Source organism: Aquila chrysaetos, chromosome 2 (assembly GCF_900496995.4).
Source record: "Aquila chrysaetos chrysaetos chromosome 2, bAquChr1.4, whole genome shotgun sequence".
In the NCBI taxonomy this organism is placed as follows: domain Eukaryota; kingdom Metazoa; phylum Chordata; class Aves; order Accipitriformes; family Accipitridae; genus Aquila; species Aquila chrysaetos.
The window spans coordinates 55,524,991-55,543,875 of record NC_044005.1 but is presented as its reverse complement, the minus strand read 5'-3'; the positions used below and the strand labels follow the sequence as shown (position 1 = coordinate 55,543,875).

Sequence of the window (18,885 nt, the reverse complement as noted above, 5' to 3'; positions counted from 1 at the left end):
GGTTCGGGCTGGCTCGGGAGGGACCCAGGCACACCGCCACGGGGCTCGTGTGGCGTAAGGCAAGAGAGATGTACCTCGCTCCAGCTGCGCTCAGGACAGGGGCAGGTGAACCTTCAGCCTCGGTAGGAGCAGCCCAGCGCTGGCCATCGAGGCACCGGGCTCTCTCGGACTCTCCGTCGTCAGCTGGGATCAACGCGCCCCTGCTGCTCCCCGGCTTGACGGGAGGCAACGCGCTCACGGTCCTGCCAACGAGGGTGATGGTCGCACCGCGTTTGGGATATTCTACCTGCGGCGGTTTCCAGAATAGCTGTCCTAGCAAAAGCACGGTCTTTCACCACGTGTGTCTATGCGCTAGCACTTACCCTGTGTAAGAACGTATTAAAAAGAAAAACCTGACAATATTAAACCAGTGGAAGTAGAAGACTAGAAGCAGCTTTGAGGTGCTTCAAAATGCCTTCCATGGTAAGATGAATTGATATCGTATTATCAGACACTTTGTTCTCTCTTTTTGGCTGCCAACCTAATGGCTGAGCTATTACAGTATCACTGTTCTTATGTTACAGCCTCAAATGCACTCAAACCTAATTTAAAATCCACCTTTTGCTCTGAAGCTGAAACCACGTTAGCGGTGAAAATGAGGCTGACTGCATCCAAATCTGCACTTACAAAATTAAGGGCAGGATTTTCTCAGCAGAGGATACTCGGCCGTCAAATTTACCAGAGATCACACCCTCCCGCAAATCATCACATATGATCACATTTTCTCTCTAATGAAAAAAAAGATAGTTGCAATGAGCCAGGGTCATCATTTTTTTAATGTCACCGCTTTCTGCGGTATGGGAAGTAAAAGGAGACTTAGGCCTCTTCCCTAGGGACAGTGCATTTCCAGATGTATGAAAGAATAAGCAGATATTGCTTAGCATCTCGAAGCCTTGTCTACAGAGGCACTGTACATACATACAGTTAGTAAGAGATAAAAGTCCTGGCCCTAGAGAGCTTCCAGTCAAAACAGATGAAAGGATGGGGAAAAAAGAAGTAATATTATCCTCTTTTTTTAATATATATATATGAAAGCAAAGAACCAAGAAAATAGGTCATTTGCCCAAGACTGGAAGGAAAGCCTGTAAATATGAATTTAAACTTAATACTTCTGAAGTCTTAATCTGGTGTCACAAAATCATTATTTCTCCCAAAACAGCACATGAAGGAAATACCATCAATAACAAAGCAAACTGCAGACCAGAAAGATCATAAATAAAATACCACATAGAAATGTAAGTATGAACAATTCTGATTTTTGAAAACTTTCTCTTGTGTCCGATTTGAATAATTTGCTGTTTCACAGAAGCTGGCAAATATATGCCTCTTGTAACAAAAAGTCATTGTGCAACAAAACCTTCTATTTTCATTTATAATTATCTACCACAATATATTGATCCCTGTGTTGACCACAGTCAAAATACTCTAATGGCTGAAATACGAGGTCAAAACGCAAGAGAGGAACTCCCTCCTGGACATAAGGAAAAAGGACAAAAGGAATATATTTAGGGAAGTCTGAGGAAAAAAGAATTGAACTTGTATCTGAGAGCTACTTGTGGATGCATTTTTTGTTGCATATTTTATACTTTTCTCCTCCAGTATCAAGCAAGAACCGACTGTATTGCAGTTGGAAAAAAAATAGCTATACTTCAAGACTCTCCCCTTTCCCACAGTATCTGTAATCCTCTAGCATTTATATTTGATGAAGTCTTTTTAAAAGAGAAACTAATTCTTAAAAAAACCCCACACTGTGGTGGCAAAGACATAAATCTCTCACATTGTCCCCAGAGCCTGTCTCTTTAGGATTATTATAGATTAGATTATTATGGAAAGGAAGACTTAAATATCTTATTTACCTGAACAGCATCATAATACATTTTCTTGCCTTCTTCATCTGTCTTGTCCGACATCAGCCATGCCTTGAGCAAATATTCATAAAAGCTATCCCCAAGCCCTCCAATGGAGACGTGATCTTAAAAGGGAAGAAAGAGATTGAACAGCAATTTCATCTTCAGCCTGGGCAATAAAATACAATTACAGTTTGAAACAGTGCGTTTAATGATCTCGTCCTACAACAATCTTTAATAAATGTAAGCCTGGAACCTCAGGAAAAACTTAACTGGTATATACAGGCAATTATTTCTTTAATTGCTAACTTTTTCATCAAGCTAAAGCACCATAGTTATTTAATATCCATAGCATGCCACAGGAGTTCATGGCAAAGAAACAAGAATTTATGTGTTTAACATCTAATTCATGTAGTCTTTCCCATACAAAAATGTGTTAATCTAAGTTCTTTTTTTCTAAACCCAGGAAAAGAAGTAGAAAATGCTCCGTTTAAGTCACTTTGTGAAAAAGGCCAAAATGTTTTAGCTCCTTACTGCAGCGTTGAATTTCAGGTTATTTAATGGTATTTCAAAATGCCTACCCATATGTTTAAAAATAATACTATGGTTTTGAACATCTGGCTGCTCTCAGAACTCAGCAGTGGTTCTGGAAGGAAAAAAAACCAACCCAAAACAAAACACTTTGCTACATCTACAGAGGATTATTGCTATCACAGTGCTTTATTCTACCCGATGCTTACTAAGTGGAATGATCTAGTAATACAGATGCTGTGATTATTCAACTGCACGTGTTTAGGACATGACTCTGCAAACACTAATACCACACAAGTCGGACCGTTCAGTGTCAGTTGCACCAGTGATGTGAGACTTAGTGATGCTCTCAGCTGCCTGCACAAGGCTGCACTCACTTGCTGTCCAGGAGCCTAAAAGATTCTTGGCAAGATTTTAATGGGCTATCGTGATTTCAGCATAGATCCCCTAAACACATGAAGTACTAAAACTATATATATATGTAAAGTGTTTCTCTAAGCTCCATTAAACAAAGAACACTAGCTAGAGGTTTTCTTTTTTAAGTTGGTGCTGCCTGGTAACATTAAGGGATTTGGTATTTATCGAGTCTTCAGTGAAAGGATTTCAAAGTGCTTTACCAGGACTACTCATTTACAACCCTCAATTTTACAGCGAGGAAGGGGTCTGCTAATTCCACCCGAGACATCCAGGATGGAGATGTGGTTACGTATATCACGCAGCAAGTCCATGAGTCATACCGCAAAATTCTGGGCATGAGAAAAGTAAACACGCATGGGGCAATCCAGGCTCATAAAGCGAGATGCAGAAGGGTTAGTGGTACAGAGCTCACACTTCCCGACACCTAACTCTGATCTTAGCTTCAAAGTTATGCTTCTGTTGGTGGAATTCAAAAGAACACAGAGAATTTATTTTTAAACTCCTTAGTATCTTCTCTTCATGGAATGCCTCCTTTCACCTTCTGAATAGTTTGCAAAGCCATACAAATGTAGAAGATACACATTTTTCTAGTCAAATTTTATTAACAGTGTCTTTTTCCTCCGCTAGCCTGTGACATACAAAAAATAATTTAGCTTTCCAAACGTATCCTGTCCCTTTGGCTAACAAATACATTGTACCATCAAACCTGGGTTATAAACGGCTTTTTTCCCCCTTCCTCTTCTGAATGAGATATATTACATTTCTGGACAGAATACACCATTTATTTAATTAAATGTTCATGATCCAAAAGGAAAAGAGGCTTCTTAAAAAAAATGAGAACATTTTCTATGATCAAGGGCTGATCTTTGAACAGCAGCATTTAAATGACCTTTACGGTTTCCTAAATAAATTACCATAGAAACCTCTGACATTTGCAAACTAAATAGCACAAGCACAGTTTCATCAATAATAAGCCCTGTTATTATATACATTATTGCAGTAGACAAATCCAATTGACGCACGCTGCAGCAAATCACTGTCAGTTTACTGTCAAAATAACAAGGGCTAAATGAATTTACAAGAACAATGGCAGTGATCCAGCAGTGTCCTTCACAGTTACAGCATTGCTAGAGAAGAAACGTTCAGAAACTATACCTCCCTCCCCACTTGCCGTTTGAGAGAGAATACTTCTGTCTTGTACCAATTAAAGAGTCTAGGGTTTTGGGGTTTTTTTCCTTTTGTAATCCGCTGAAAACAGCCTAGAAAAGCAATCTCAAATAAAACATCTCTCAAGTCTTACATTCGGATCTTCTACTATGGGAAAAAAAATTAATACATCACTGTCTGCGAACGGAGGCAACTGAATTGGAAGAGATGCAACAAGATGCTTTTGCTGCTTCAGCATGCTAGGAGCTGACCTGCATCACCATCTGTGTCCGTCATTTCCATGTGCAGGAAGTTACTGCTTTGTCAATACGACGTGTTACTGGAAAGCAACGCTGGTATAAACTCTAGATTTTCTTGTGCACACCAACAAAAAATGGCATTTATGTGAATGAGGACTACGTAAGACACAATTATAGTAAAAATAGGGAAGTGGCAAAGGCCATAAGACAGACTAAGTGACTGCTTTAAAGTAAGTAAGGCAGAGCCACTAATGGTGTCAGCTACTAGAACGATCTGCTCTCATGCAGCTCACCAAAATGCTGAGTTTCTGTGGCTGACTGAAGCCGAGGAAGGAGGTAACTGGACCTGGCTCGCAGATGCTGAGGTGGCCTTCTAACCAAACCCAGTGCCTACTGCTGTAGGATCAATGCTTCCAGTGGAGGTTTTAATGTTTTACAAAGCTGTGCTAAACCAACATGGGTAACAAGTGGGCACACATCTCTCAGATCTGTAAATGGATGTCAGAGTTTACACCAACATGCCAACCAGAGTTGATGGTTATGCATGCTGAGCTGCCACAGGCCTTGTGGCACGGTGACCTGAAGGAAGCCTCACAGCGTAGCAGGCTAGAAGGCTTTCTAAAGTGACGGGCATACTCCTAATTCCTAAAGGGAAAAGGCCTTTGCCTTGATGGGACAATACAATTGAGCAGCACAACCTTTTTGGACATCTTTTTCATTCAGAGTGTGACACAAAGCATTCAAAAATATATTTTATTCAATAAAACAGTCGTGCTTTGCCTTTGCAAAAATTATCTTATCTATCCAGACTATGGCCAGTCCCATAAGGACTCCAGAACCTCACTTCCACTTTAGCTGCATCCTAAACAAACTGTTATATTCAAAAACTTCTCCAGTCCTTTCCCTCTCTTGTACTGTCTAACCAGCTCCAACACTGATAATCTACAGGACCATCTCATCTGACCGTGTCTTTTCAGACCAAGACAGTGTATCTTGCTTGGTTTCTTTCAATAAAGCTGGGAGGAAAAAGTACGAGAACACCGACTCACATGAATGGGATTGGTGGTAGACTGAACTGAAGTAGGAAAAGTGGAAAAAGTAGGATCTCTAGAATTGCGATCCTGCACACTACGTAGGCTTTGAACATGTTAGGAAGATCGGAGAAGGCAATGTACAACAAGAAAAGGCTCAGTCATCAGGAAGGGGCTAAGAAGTTCAAATACTTCAAAAGCATTTTATGATACCCTTTTCCCTTCTAATTTTGGTGTCTCCAGTAATGGTTCCAAGGGGATTAATGCCATGACACAGTTCTGTTTAGTTTGCTTCCTCAGTTGTTGGCATTAAACTTCAACAGAAGTCACAGCTGGTATTAACAGGAAAGACTTTTGTTTTGTTTGGGTTTTTTTTTTTTTTTTTTATATTCAGTGGAGCCACACCACTCTAAAAATATGGAATTTGATTCAGACGAGCCGACAATGTTTCCTTAAACAACTACTTTAGAGAGCACTTTAGATTTTTGAATAAAAGGCTTTTGTAGTCTACAAATTCCTTTCCAAAATGATACATATTCAGACATTTCCTGGCTTGCAGAAGCCATACTGAAAGATCAAAGAAAAATACATCAAAAAAACAGCAAGTAGGATTATTATTTTTATATTTGTAGTAGTTTTTACATTTTACAGAACCTCAGATACAGTGTGAGTTCTTACACTTTATAAAAATTCTTTTTATAGATACACACACACACACACACACACATATATACATACAAAAGTCATGTAACAGTGATTGAAAGAAGTTAATAACTGTGAACAGCACACTGATAGACAGGTCATAGTACCAAAGAAGCGATCTACTTACGCTGGCCCCATTGGCCACTGCTGGGATTCAGATAGTTGGGGTAAAGGCCCTCTGGTTTATCCAGTCGATTTAGAACTTTTCGAATATTCATTACCTATTGGAAGGGTACAAAACACTAAGCACTGATCCATTTTTCCCCCCCAAAATTAAACAGTGTCGGTACAAAAGTCTTAAAGCGCAAATATCCCTAAAAATAAAAAAAGTCTTGTTCAACACGTATACCTGAATACTTCAGTGCAATCATGTTACTATTAAAAAAGATCCTCTAAGCTGATATTGTCACGTAAACGGGCTCCTCAAAACCTTGGGTTTCTGTGTCAAGAGTCAGTAATGAAACAACACAACAGAAGCAAGCTCCAAAGTCCGGGACTTGCCATACAAAGCGTCTCGCCCCTCCACAGCATACCGAAATTCACGGAGGCTAGTTGCCTTAACTAAGCTCAGCTAATTCGTATATTCCTCATATACCCAAATCAGAAGTAGTATTAAATATTAAGCCCATCACCTAGTTCAGATGCAGAAGTGAACTGTAAAGCAGTTTTGCCTGGAACGGAAAGCACCGCTGGAGCTGAGCTTCATCCAGCCAGCCCGCCCAGCAGGAACCCACGCAGCCCCGAGCGCTCCGCCGGCACTGTTAAGGAGCTCGCTACAAATGAGAGGCCCGGGGAAACAATTACAGTCCAGATGCTCTGCAGCTGGAGTCATTCAGCAGCACAATCCATTGCAGGGCACATGAAATAATTTATACTGAATTTTTAACATTCACAGAAAAAGCAAGCGTAGCAACTTGGGAGAATGAAGATCCTGAGCACCACAGACCAGAAATCGTAACAAAAAGGTACTGACAGCTTCATTATAACACCCTGAATGCCTAGAGATCAAGTGAACTAGCTGCTGAGAAAGAAGATAAATTAGCTTACACCAAGCTGCAGAAGGATTTCTGTTGTGGTACACAAACTGCCTTCTGCATCTTGACACTGCATTGCTAACAGTCATTGCCCAAATGCAGACTGCGAGTCCTAGACCTCATTTAATGAATTCTTCTATGAATTCTTCCATGCAAAGCTTACTCCAGTGTTTCTTCTTCTTTATCAAGCGTACCAGCCCTGGAATGGCTTGCCTCAGAGGGCTGTGGAATCGCCACCTCTAAAGGGTTTTAAAAGCAGCTTACACAAACAGATTTCCAGCATCTTGCAGCTATAGCTCAATGCCACTTTGGAAGAGAACCATAGGCTAGGATTTTTAACATACGCACTTTCATCACACTTTAACTGTCTCTTAGTAGAACAGATGTTATACATTAAATTACCATAAATGTCAAAAGATAATTAAGTTATATAGTAAGTTTGTTTCTGGCTTTTCCTGGGTGCTGCCACCCACCCCATCCCTCCCCCTCAGTTCAGATCTGTTTAAAAGAAACTCCATCTTTAGTTTCACCCCTAAATACATTAACATTGCTAGGAGTTTGTTTCACAAAATTTATTCCAGTGCTGACAATGGTATTGCAGCAAAGTCATTCAGTCCTTTAAGTTTGGTACAACTAGTATTCATTTTAGATTTGACCATTGCTTTTAAATCTACCGCTAAACATTTGGAATGTCATTAATAATTATATTACTAGATAGATAATATCAGTTTTAGCTAACATGGGGCAGTTGCAGTAAGAATACAAAACCAAAACAAGTGGAAGTTTTAATTAGGAAAAAAAAAAGATAAATGATACAGTGTATTATAAAGAACAGGACTTGCTGACTATTTACACATTGAAAAACAATGCAAAATTGCTTAGGGGGGAATTGAGGGAAGGAGAAGAGGAGTTGCTTTTTTCCATGGCTCACATAAATAAAAAGTATCCAGAAGACAATGTTATAAAATTTTGGAAGAATTAGTAAGCATAGTAACTGTTTTGTCAAAGGATGTTTTTTTGTTTGGTTTTTTTTCTTCCCCCAAAGAAAGTTCAAAGCGCATCTCTCAAAGGTCAGTGCAATGGAAGGGCTTTCTGACCTCACTGACAGCAGTGATATTATACAGCATTTTGAAGACTAAACTTGCTGAATTCACACAAAGTAGCCACGGTGCTTTGCTTTCTATAGGCATCACATATTATCCCCAATATAAAGTCAATTTTTGTTTTCACCACATTCAGGTGAAGTACTGAAGAAAGCTCTACGGTCTGATTGTTTAATGTGATACTAATTTAGAACATAAACAGAAATTAAATGTTTTATGGGGCCAAGTAAGCGTTATATACAAGAAGATGCATCATAATGATTTTGGAACAGATTATTGACTTTATAATACAACAACACACCAAGGTGATTAGGGAAACATCTAGAAAAGATCTACCTCCTGTGACAAATGCTTATAACTGTGGAAAATCTCTCCCCTGAGATATTAGCCTCCCAATACGTGATTTATCTTTTACAACATGATTTTGACTGAACAGTCTAACCTTTTCAGCAAAGACAGGATTTCCAGACAGGTGGCTCAAGTGTACAAACTCCAGATGCAAAGTCCCAAATTCTGCCAAAATGCTGCTGCCGCCAGAGGCCCATGGCCAATTTCGACCAATTCCACTAAGATGGGGGGGGAAGAGAAATACAGAAAATAACCATGAGCATCTATAAGGCAATGCTAATAAAATATAACAGGTAGTAGACATACTGTTATCAAGAGAAGATAATTAATTTAAAATGTACTTAATATCTACATAAGAAACCATGCTTCAGCAGCCTTCCACGACTTCACCACAGGACTTTGAGTCACTTTGGTCCAGGTCTGCTTAGGCTTGTAAAATCACTTCTTGCAACAAGCCAGTCTTTTAGCTCACGAATAGCTCCATTACACCTATCACTGTACCAGTGTTTCACTGTACGATATCACGTTTAAAGACATTACAAAAAACAGAATATGAGAAAACATTCTCATACTTCACCTGTTTTCCCTGTATTTTACACAACACTCTCCAATTCTAACTCTTCCTTCTACAGTGCAATTGTTTATTAACTTAAAATACTGCACATATACAGCATAGGCTTTAAGTTAAGAGTACTACATCCAGTATATCGTTCTTAACACCTGAGAATTTAACAGAGTAGGATATGTAAGCATTGTCTGTCCAGGCAGTCTTACCAGGATGAGTAACTTCAGTTTTAATTAAGACCGAAAGATACTTCACAGCAAAATTAATCTCAGGTTTTGTGCTGAGAGTAAAGCACATTTATTGCTAAATCCCCACTAGAAACTAAGCTGGTTGAGATTCAGGACAAAAAGTCTGCTGAAGTTTCATTACAAAAAGGTGGGTTTTCTTCCCTTGAAATTTCCAGCAGCAATATTCAGAACCCCCCCTGAAATGAAAGAAAAGCTAACCAACTTTCTGGAGCATCTAGGTGAATAATGACATATTAGACCAGCATATTATTAGCATGAATGTTAGATATAAATACACTTATTAGGTACTGGAATGCCTTCCTTATTTTCAAGTTTTAAACAGCATTAAACACACACACACATATAAAAATAAAAATTTTACTTTTACACATAAGCAGCCACTACAGTCATCAGTTAGCACTTGCACAACCATAAAAATCGGGTATTCTTCCTGAGCTAAAATGTGAATCATACTATGAAAAAACAAAGCAAAAACCCCAAGGAACCCCATCTTTAGTTCATCATGATGGAAGTCCTCTGTTGCATTAAAATTTCTTCTTCAAAAGGTCAAGTATTTATAACTGAAGTTTAACCAATATAATGAAATTAAGGCTCCATTAAATGAATTTCCCCACTAGCTATATTAACACATTATTTTGAGATTTCTGTCACACACACAAAATAAAAACAAGTCATTAAACTTTAAAAGCAGAGTAACGACTCCAAACAAAGAGCACATTCATGTTCTAATTAAATATCACGGCTTTAAACCGTGCAACACCTTTAGCTGCCTGGCCTGGAGCTGAAGGCGCCACTGGAACTTACTCAAATACCACCAAAAATAAACCCAGAATATTACCTACTGATAGGTGGATTTGTATCGTCCCACTTCTGAAGTACCATAGCATCTGTCAAATACTCCCCATAGGTATGCTATAGATTTTCTTTTCCCCAGACCATAAAGCACTGAGTGACTAAGCTTATGCGAGTGCTGAGTGGAGGGAGAACTTGGTGGAGCAAAAGGAAAGAGGACAGATGCGGCTCCCCTGGCTGACCATAAAGAGGCCGGGACTCATGGAAGTCCTCTGATGCAAATGACTGCCCAAAACTCCAAAGGAGAAAAATGTTTCTAATCGTCATAGCTGCAGACAAAAATCAATGACATAATGAAATCGGGGTACTGCAAAGATGCACGCAATTAAACTTTGATATGATGTTTGTACGATAGAAACAGAATGCAAGTTTTATGGGATCCGAATATCTCATTTTAAGAGCAATCTTACAAAGATTAGAGTGCTTTTTACATTTGATGAAAACAAAAGCAAAGAGAAAAACCCACCTGGCTTACAAGCTGTCGGCACTTCAATCTACCGTGGGTCAGAATTTTTCCAAATGGTGACATAAAAGCGTAAGGTATTACAGAAAAATAAGATCAAGGTGAGTACTGCAGACAACATGTCTGGAAACCTCTTATCTACAGAGCGAAGAGCTTACACCTGCAGACTGATTATTCACCCAAGAACAGGCACCATCTCTAGGACACACTGGCCCAAGTCCTGCCTAACTGCTGATTTCTGGGTGAAAATATTTTAGCTTGTTTCCAAATCACCCACATTAAAAGAGATGACATAACACACTACTGGTAAAGAAAGCTCGCTAGGGAAAAAAAAAAAAAAAAAGTGAAATATTTCAAGGTTTTGAAAAGTTCCCAAGTTATGGTGCAACTGGCAAAAGCCCACCTTTTTTCTATTAAATTTCTCAATAAATCTCAAAGTGGAAACATTGAGCTGTTTCTGCAGCCAGGCATCAACCAAACTTAGCAGAAAACATAACAAAGTTCCCGCTTGCACTCCACCACAACGTCTGCTCATATCAACACAACCTGTCAACTTTCTGATGTACTGCATTTTGTTAACGAGAAAAATTTTCAAGCACAGCTATCAAGAGGTTTTCTGCATGCAGCAATGCGTTTTACCATCAGTGGAAAATTCTTCCTGCTTAAGATGGTTTGAAAACTATAAACTTGCATTCTTTAGTCTTAATGCGAGAAAAGTAGAAAAACATCTATGTTGCATCTCTGTAGTATTTAATGTAGCTTTTTTTTGTTTCAGTTGGGACAGCTGGTTAGGAAAAAAAAAAAGGCATCAACATATTTCTGGCAAATCTGCAAAATAATGAGGGTATCTGTTGGTTTAGTCGCAGATGGGGGCTCTAAGCCAAAAGTGACAATCTCGTTTCAACAAGTGATAGAACCCAAGAATTGCAATTCAGTGCCTTAACTTTTTCATGCAACCTTCAGCCATGGATGTCTGATATTCTCTCATATATTTCATGTTTGGGAGCAATGAAACAGGTAAGTTTTCCATATTCCCTCATACTAACTGCACCAGCCACAGTGTTGCTTCTGGTTCCATTTAACTCTATTTTAAGGTGATAGTCCAGCGTGCACAGCTAGAGACATTACTAGAGCCTGGGAGATACTCAGCAAAGCTTTCAGCATACAGAATGAGAGATGTTTCATACTCTCTGACCTTTTTTGACCAGAGAAAGTAGACTTTGGCTCTTGTTTAACAGTCTCTTGGCTCTGAAGAGGGTGCTCTCCCCCGCCTCGCCCCCAATTTTCCTAAATATTGTATGCTTTTAAACAGAACAGACAGACCTTAAGCAGGAGAGAACCTGAACAGATGAAGAAATATGGTGAAATGGAAAAAGACTTCTGTGTCAAGGATTATAAACAATGAGTACATTTATAAATGACTAGATGCCCTAGAAAATAACATGCAATAAATTAAGTGTAATAGCTCAGTAAATCTTAATAACCAGGCATAGTAAAATACTGATTTCTGCCCATGCATCAGACAACGCATCCAGAACTCCCAACTCAGACATTTTGCAAGCTCTTCACCAATACTATTATCAGGGTGACAAAAAAATTCTCCAAAGTTAAAAAACCACCTATTTGCTCTTCAGCCATAAAGTCAACGCTGGGTAGCTATTTACTCTTCAGTTATGAAGTTAGGGGCTTTCTTCCTGAAGTCTTGCGATGCAAGCCTGGGGCTCTGGTGAAAGGTTTTATTGCTACTCCAAGTTCTAGCAAAACTGTGTATAACGTTGCAAATTCCTACAGTTTTTCTTCCAAGGGCACCCATTAGTCGGGTCAAGAAACTACAGCAGCAATCTAAACCTGAAGAATGATCAGGGCATTTGGGGGATTTTCAAAAGCTGGCTTACGGCTCTGTTTGTGAGCTGTACAAACTTACGTGCAGATCGCTCATCTCAACCAGAGCAAAATCTGTAAAACACTGAAAACTTTTTGCAGCTTATTTTCACTCAGTTATTCTTCCAAAATGGTTTAATGTCCCAAATACCTTGTAAGCTGACAAATGCACTCTTCAGAAAGAGATGGAAAGATACGTACCACCACTGGTAGAGGACAGCAAAGGGCGCCCAGGTACGACACTCACCCTTTCTATTAGCTGCATTCCTTTATCTTGCTTGCTTTTTGTAATTTACTTTGCCACTGTATTTTTTAATTTTACTATGTCGATAGTCACTACGACCTGTACTGTCAGTCATGCACTGACATCAGAGTCCGAAACAAAACTTCTTCTATACCCTTCAGGAAGGAAGGAAGAAGCCACAGTACTTAAATTTGTTTCAAGTTCCAGACCAGTACTAAAATAATTTCAGTTTACAGGGCACTATTTTAACGTATCTCAAATCATTGTGTCTAAAATCATATTGTTTATACTACTTAAAACCCATTAAAAATTCTGTAAAATATTAATAGAACTTTAGAACTTATTTCTATATTATTATAACCAGTGTTACAACTAGTATTATGTAATTAACTGAAATTTGAAGGAAGGATCTGGATCAGAAAAGCATATTAAAAGCAGGACCATCACTGTTTTACAATATTTCCCATTTATTTTATAAACTTTGCTAATGAATACCGAGTGCCCCAGAATCTGAAATACAGTGTTTGTAATTCTACTGTCATTCATTCTCAGGAAATATGAGCCTGATTGAGCTGGGCTGCTGGTAACTCAAGTCAGTATTTTTCCAGTAGACCACTGCTGGTCCTTCTGTACAAAGGAACAGAAAGTATGAGATCAGTATCTCTTCTAAAACGTACAGAACGTACCAGGGGAGGGAACCACAGAGGATATATAAATATTTAAAGTTTGGGTTTTTTTTTTTAATTACTGAAATTCAGAAGCACAACAATATTTACGAGGTTATTAAAAAATTATATTACGTCCCCAATATATATAAAGCAGCAGCTAATTTTCAACTGAAAGGAACAGCAAATCCTCAGGGACACTGCACAAATACTTCAAAGGGTCAGAACACTTATCAAATCAAAATTCTTGCCATCACTGAGCAGAACTGCTTCAGTCTCTGCAGACAGTTTGTTTATTATCCCCCAACCTTTCCTGGAGGATGCCAGGACAACTCCACAAGCTGGATGCAGAGCAAGACTTCAGAATTTCAATATTTAATACAAAATGCAAAAGCACCACAACCTAATAGTCGGTATCCTCCTGCAGACTTAGCCAGTAAAAAAGGTGAAAGGCCAAAATAAAAGAGATCCAGCAGCAACGATGTGAAGTGTCCAAGAGCTGCTGTTGCAAAAGGTTTTAGGATTCTATATGAAAATAACTCCCTATAGCCCCTTTGGACTTTACTAATGCTGATCTTTTTTGAAAAAAAGCTACTCCAGCTAGGAAGGTGGGCGAAAATGCAAAACGCTACGGCAGAGAAGTGAGAACACGGCACTACGAAGGGTCCGTTTAAATTCACCAGAGCCGTGAGACGCCAGTTGGAGCGCGCAGGTTGTGCCTGCTACTTCCAGGAGCGCTGAGGGGACAAGGGGATCTGCCCGGAGAATACAGCTTACGGCTGGAATTGGTCGGGCTTAAAATCCTGTTTCAATTGGAACTCACAGCCCCTGGCTCACTTGCCTCGCTCCGTGCCACCAGCCACCCCTCCGACACCCACCGGGGAGAGGGACCTTCCCAAATGGGGGTCAAGGAAAAGGGGAAGGGTGATGCAAAGGCCACACAAACTTTCCTGCAGCTTTTTTTCCTCCTTCTTCTCCCTCCCGGTTCCCCAGGACACGCTTCATGCTTCTCCCCGAGTCTCAACCCCCAAGCGTACGTGCCTTAGAAATAGAAATAAAGTAAAATTATTAGCTTTTTTGTGAAGGAAAACATCATCCCCTGCTTTTCCCCCCAGAGGAAGCCTGCGGCCCTCAGACAATTTTGAAAGCATAATATGATCGCTTTCCCTCGTTTCAGCCTTAAGATTGCGGCCACACGCGATTCGGCTGCACGGCTTATAGCCCAGACTGTAATTCAGCGGACGGACACCGCGTACCAGCTGCAGGTCTGCCTGGCAGCAGAGATGGGGAAACGGGAGAGCAGTGCGACTCCGGCAAGGGTATTCACAGAACCGAATCTCTTCGGGGCTCCCCTGATCGTCAGTGCAGGGAGGTAACAGAATTAAATCACTTCACAGACGAGATTAAGCTAAAGATGGAGTCTGTCCCTTTACAGAGTAAACCCAGGGAGACCAGTCTCACCTACAGTTACCCCTTGCCGGGTGCCCAGATCTCCCCGAGACTTCAATTAGCTTCACAGGTGTCAGATAGATTTTTTAACTCTCTACAGGCTAATATATATAACAAAAAGTAGGACTGGAGATAAACACTTTGTAATATTATATTATAATATTTATCTTTATATCTTTAATTATAAAATAAGGTTTTTACTAGCTCACAATTTATTTTTAATGGTCCTTTTTTATACTGGCCACATTTGCACGACATTTTTATAAAACATTGCAAGATAACTTTTGGCAGATTAAACTACAAAAATAAACACAGAAAACCTTTCTGCAGTACTGTGACATGAAAAGGATACCTCAAAGTCCATGAATCTTTACCTAGCCAGGCAAAGCCATACAAAGTGTGCCACATATAATGAATTAGTAAAATAGACAAGTTAACACAATGCATTATGTCCAAAATTTCTCTCATACAGGTAATACATGTCAACTTATTATTATTTTCTCTGCCATATTTCAATCCAGTGAGAAAAATCTCCAAGGGCACACTCCATTTTGGCAGAATTGGTCATTATTTCTATGGATGACTTTTTTTAAACAAATGTCTTCCTTTTATAGAAAGTCAGTATAACTACATAATGGCCAGTCACTGCATTTCTAATAAAGTGTTTGTACGTTGCAAAAGCCTTCAGTCTATTTCTTCTCTGCCACTACCAGTCTTTCATTAATATATTTTAATTTCATTAAGTCAAGCAAGTCTCCTAAGAATCAATGAAGAGGGGTCAGTAAAGGGTCAGGTTTTCATTTACATACTCAGTATCTACTTCTCATTTAAAACAAAATATATTTAAGTGATTAAGTTGCTATAGAGCCATAGATGGCACAAAATATGCCAAAATGCTAAATAAAACTTAATTGCTTTCAGCATTTCCTAGGCAAATGAATGAACTCAAACCCAAACAATTAATATGTTCTAAATATACTTTGTGGCACACACCCCAACATAAAAATAAGTAACTAACGGGAAAAAAATATTTCATGGATACTATAGTTGCATTCTGTGATCCCCTAGCTAAAGGAGTCACTACGGCAGCCAAACAGATGATACTCAGAGGTCATTTTCATAGAATATCTAATGTTTCATGCATTATTTAGGATTGCCACATCTGAAAACACTTTCATAAGAATGATTTTTTTATTTTGCCCTGAATGGAACCATTTATCGATGTGTCACAAAAATAAATGAAGAGTGGCTTCTTCCCAGAAAGCATAGACACACATCCCTTCCTAACAACTTGCTAAGAGAGAAGCTAAATCCAATACCATAGACCACACTGGGAAAGATAAAGGGTGATCTGCTGTTGATAGCTCCCTTCAAACACCTGTGCTGCATCTTCCTCCTTTTCATATTGCAGCTAACTAACACTGCTAATCCGCTATGGTTTATGATTTAATTTATAAAGAAGCTGTGATGAAGAATGAAATTATTTTATTAGAGGTTCATACTTTTTAAAACAAACAAAAAAAACCCCAACCATGGAGCACACAGGCAATGCTTGCTAAAGTTTCAACTACTGTATTTGATAAATTACATGCTCAAAAGATATTTTTTTTTTTTTTTTAAATTTCCTTCACCCCCCACCCCTAAGAGTAAAACATATGGGATTCTGGCGTAAGGGCCTGTCTTCACAAGCACTGAAATCGATGATTTATTTGTTAACACTTCAAAAGATATTTAATGTGGTTTTGTTTTCCCCATACCTGGCAAACCATCTGTACCCCTATTTGACAGAAGACAGACAGGAACCCAGAAACCCCATGTCTGCGGACACCACTGGTACCCTTCCACCCAAGTCTAATGGCGGGAGCTGCCAGGACAGCACCTTGTTGGCAAAATCAAATTGGGGGACCCGTGAAAAGGCTGGCACCGTACCTGTGCTTTTCTAGCCCCAGTAGCAAGGGTGAAACACCTTCCTGCCCAACTTCCAATAAATGGCAATTAACTTTGTGCAGGCCTACGAGGTCCCTATCTCCCCCCAGACAGCATCAACCAAGACAGACAGGCTCTGCTGGAGTTCCGACTTTTCCACAGTATCCCTTTCCCGAGAAAGAAAAATGATTATAATCTGGTTAACCATCTTCCACACAATGTCTCAGCAGCTGGAGACAGCAGAAGAAGAAACTTAAATCCGCTAGCTAGCCTACGTGGTAGTTTTTGATGTCTGTTTTATTCATCTGTTAGGAGCATCATTCAGGCAAATGCTAACAGCTGGGTAGTTTTTCGGGGTGACAACAAACGTGTAGCTGCTGCCCTTGGCTAATCATTGCCCAGCTGAGAGCTCCCTGCTCAGCTGAGCTGCCCTCTGAAGACTGACTGATACCAGCTATTACCTGGTGAGGTGATTTCTAGGGATGCTGACTTAGCAGGAGAAGGCAGACAGTAAATTAGTACCATCAGCAACTGCAGGATGAAGACTAACAACAAAAGTGGTTACTCAATTTTACAGTACAACGGGGAATAAAAAAATTTCTATGTTGTAATGTCAGACAGAACACGAATGGTTTTTTTTTCACTGTAACAAGTGAGATAATGAAGAGCTATAGCCTCAAGAGCCATTAGTTTGAGAACATTAATTTTGTCTATTTGCCTAGTCATATGCAGTGTCAGCATTAATATAGGCTGATCTCCTGCCCACTTCAGTTCTGCCAGTACAGGAGACGCATCCATTTGTACTGGAGGTACATGCACATCATCATCTAGCTGGAAATGAGAGTAGGAAGTCAGATTACCGTGGCTGACCCATTTATCACGTGAGAAAATACCAGCACAGCTGCAAAAAGATGCTAATATGAAACAGATCTTAAAACAAGACCCCTGCTTTTCTGCAGGAGCTTCATCAGGTCCCTCAAAGGCAATGCACGCAGCACACTTTCCAATCCAAACATTACAGAAATGTCTGTCTGTAAAAGGGCAGAAGAAGAAGAAACAGTCTCTTCGCTCCCCTTGACAATTTTAGGAAGACAGGACCAGTCAGAATAGTTTTGTGGTTCTTGAAGATTAACAGTTGTTTTAGAGACCCTATAGTACCTAGGCACATCAGTTGCACTGCCAATGGTTAAATTTTTCAAGAACAAAAGTTATCCTCTTCCCAACATTTTTGCCCTTCACCTTTGTAAGGAAACCTACTCAGCGACCTTTAAAGCTGTCCTAGAACGGTCACTACTTCCTTACTGCACTTGCAAGGCAAAAGGTTAAAATGTTCAACAATCATGGAACGCTATCGGGTGGGCTGATCTTCCTCAAGGCCACTGACAGGCAATTTCTCTTGAAACTGGACAGAACAGCAACAGAGGCCGAAGACACTGCTAATGTAAAAGCAGAAAGCGAGAAGAAGGTGCATGAAGGACAAAATTTCCAGTATCAACCTGTGCTGTGGCCTCTGTCAGGACAGGTCCCTGCCAACTCCCAGAGGGATCAAGTCAGTGGTGGAGGAGGTGTTGCAGAAGTGTGCGTACGAACACACAGGGGAGGCAAGAGAGTTAGTTATTCCTGCTCCGTGTCCAACTCGTAGTCCATGAAACCCCACTAAGTACTCTTTGCTCAGTAAAAAAAAAGACACCGATCAATACCACCATCAAACTTACTCTCATGGCAACAGGACCAGTCTCTCTGTGGTGAAACTTACTTGCTCGGGATTTGGTCTAATGACGGCTCCTGGGGAAATACTGAAGGGAGTGGACACTGAAGTGAATGGGAACAGCGGCAGAGGGAGCAGGAGGAGCAGAGACGCAGGTGGAGACCAAAATGCCAGAGAGAACCAAGACGAAGAGGAGACAATCTCATCTGCCTCTGGAGAGCAGCAGAGAATAAGCAAAGGCCAGTGAAATTGCCCGTGGGAAGATCATGCTCTACTGTACGCGTTGAAGTCTGACAGCTGCTGAGAATAAAAATAAAAACACCTCCTCCATGGGCTCCAAAACCCACCAGACACCATCGGATACTCCTTTTGTGATCTGATACGCTGTTTTTGAACATCGGGATCTAGCAATACTATGTCTATTGA

At 40.0% G+C, this 18,885-nt stretch overlaps 1 protein-coding gene across 2 annotated transcripts in view; it reads right to left on the bottom strand.

Annotated features, from left to right (window-relative positions):
• MAN1A1 (mannosidase alpha class 1A member 1) overlaps nt 1–18,885 on the bottom strand; it is a 152,174-nt gene that overhangs the window by 23,548 nt on the left and 109,741 nt on the right. For both annotated transcript variants that reach the window (XM_029997561.2, XM_041119210.1), the window contains exons 6-8: nt 8,553–8,676; nt 6,101–6,194; nt 1,896–2,011 (exon numbers count right to left, since the gene is read on the bottom strand). In XM_029997561.2, the coding sequence (XP_029853421.1) occupies nt 1,896–2,011; nt 6,101–6,194; nt 8,553–8,676 (334 nt within the window). The remainder of the gene's footprint in view (nt 1–1,895; nt 2,012–6,100; nt 6,195–8,552; nt 8,677–18,885) is intronic.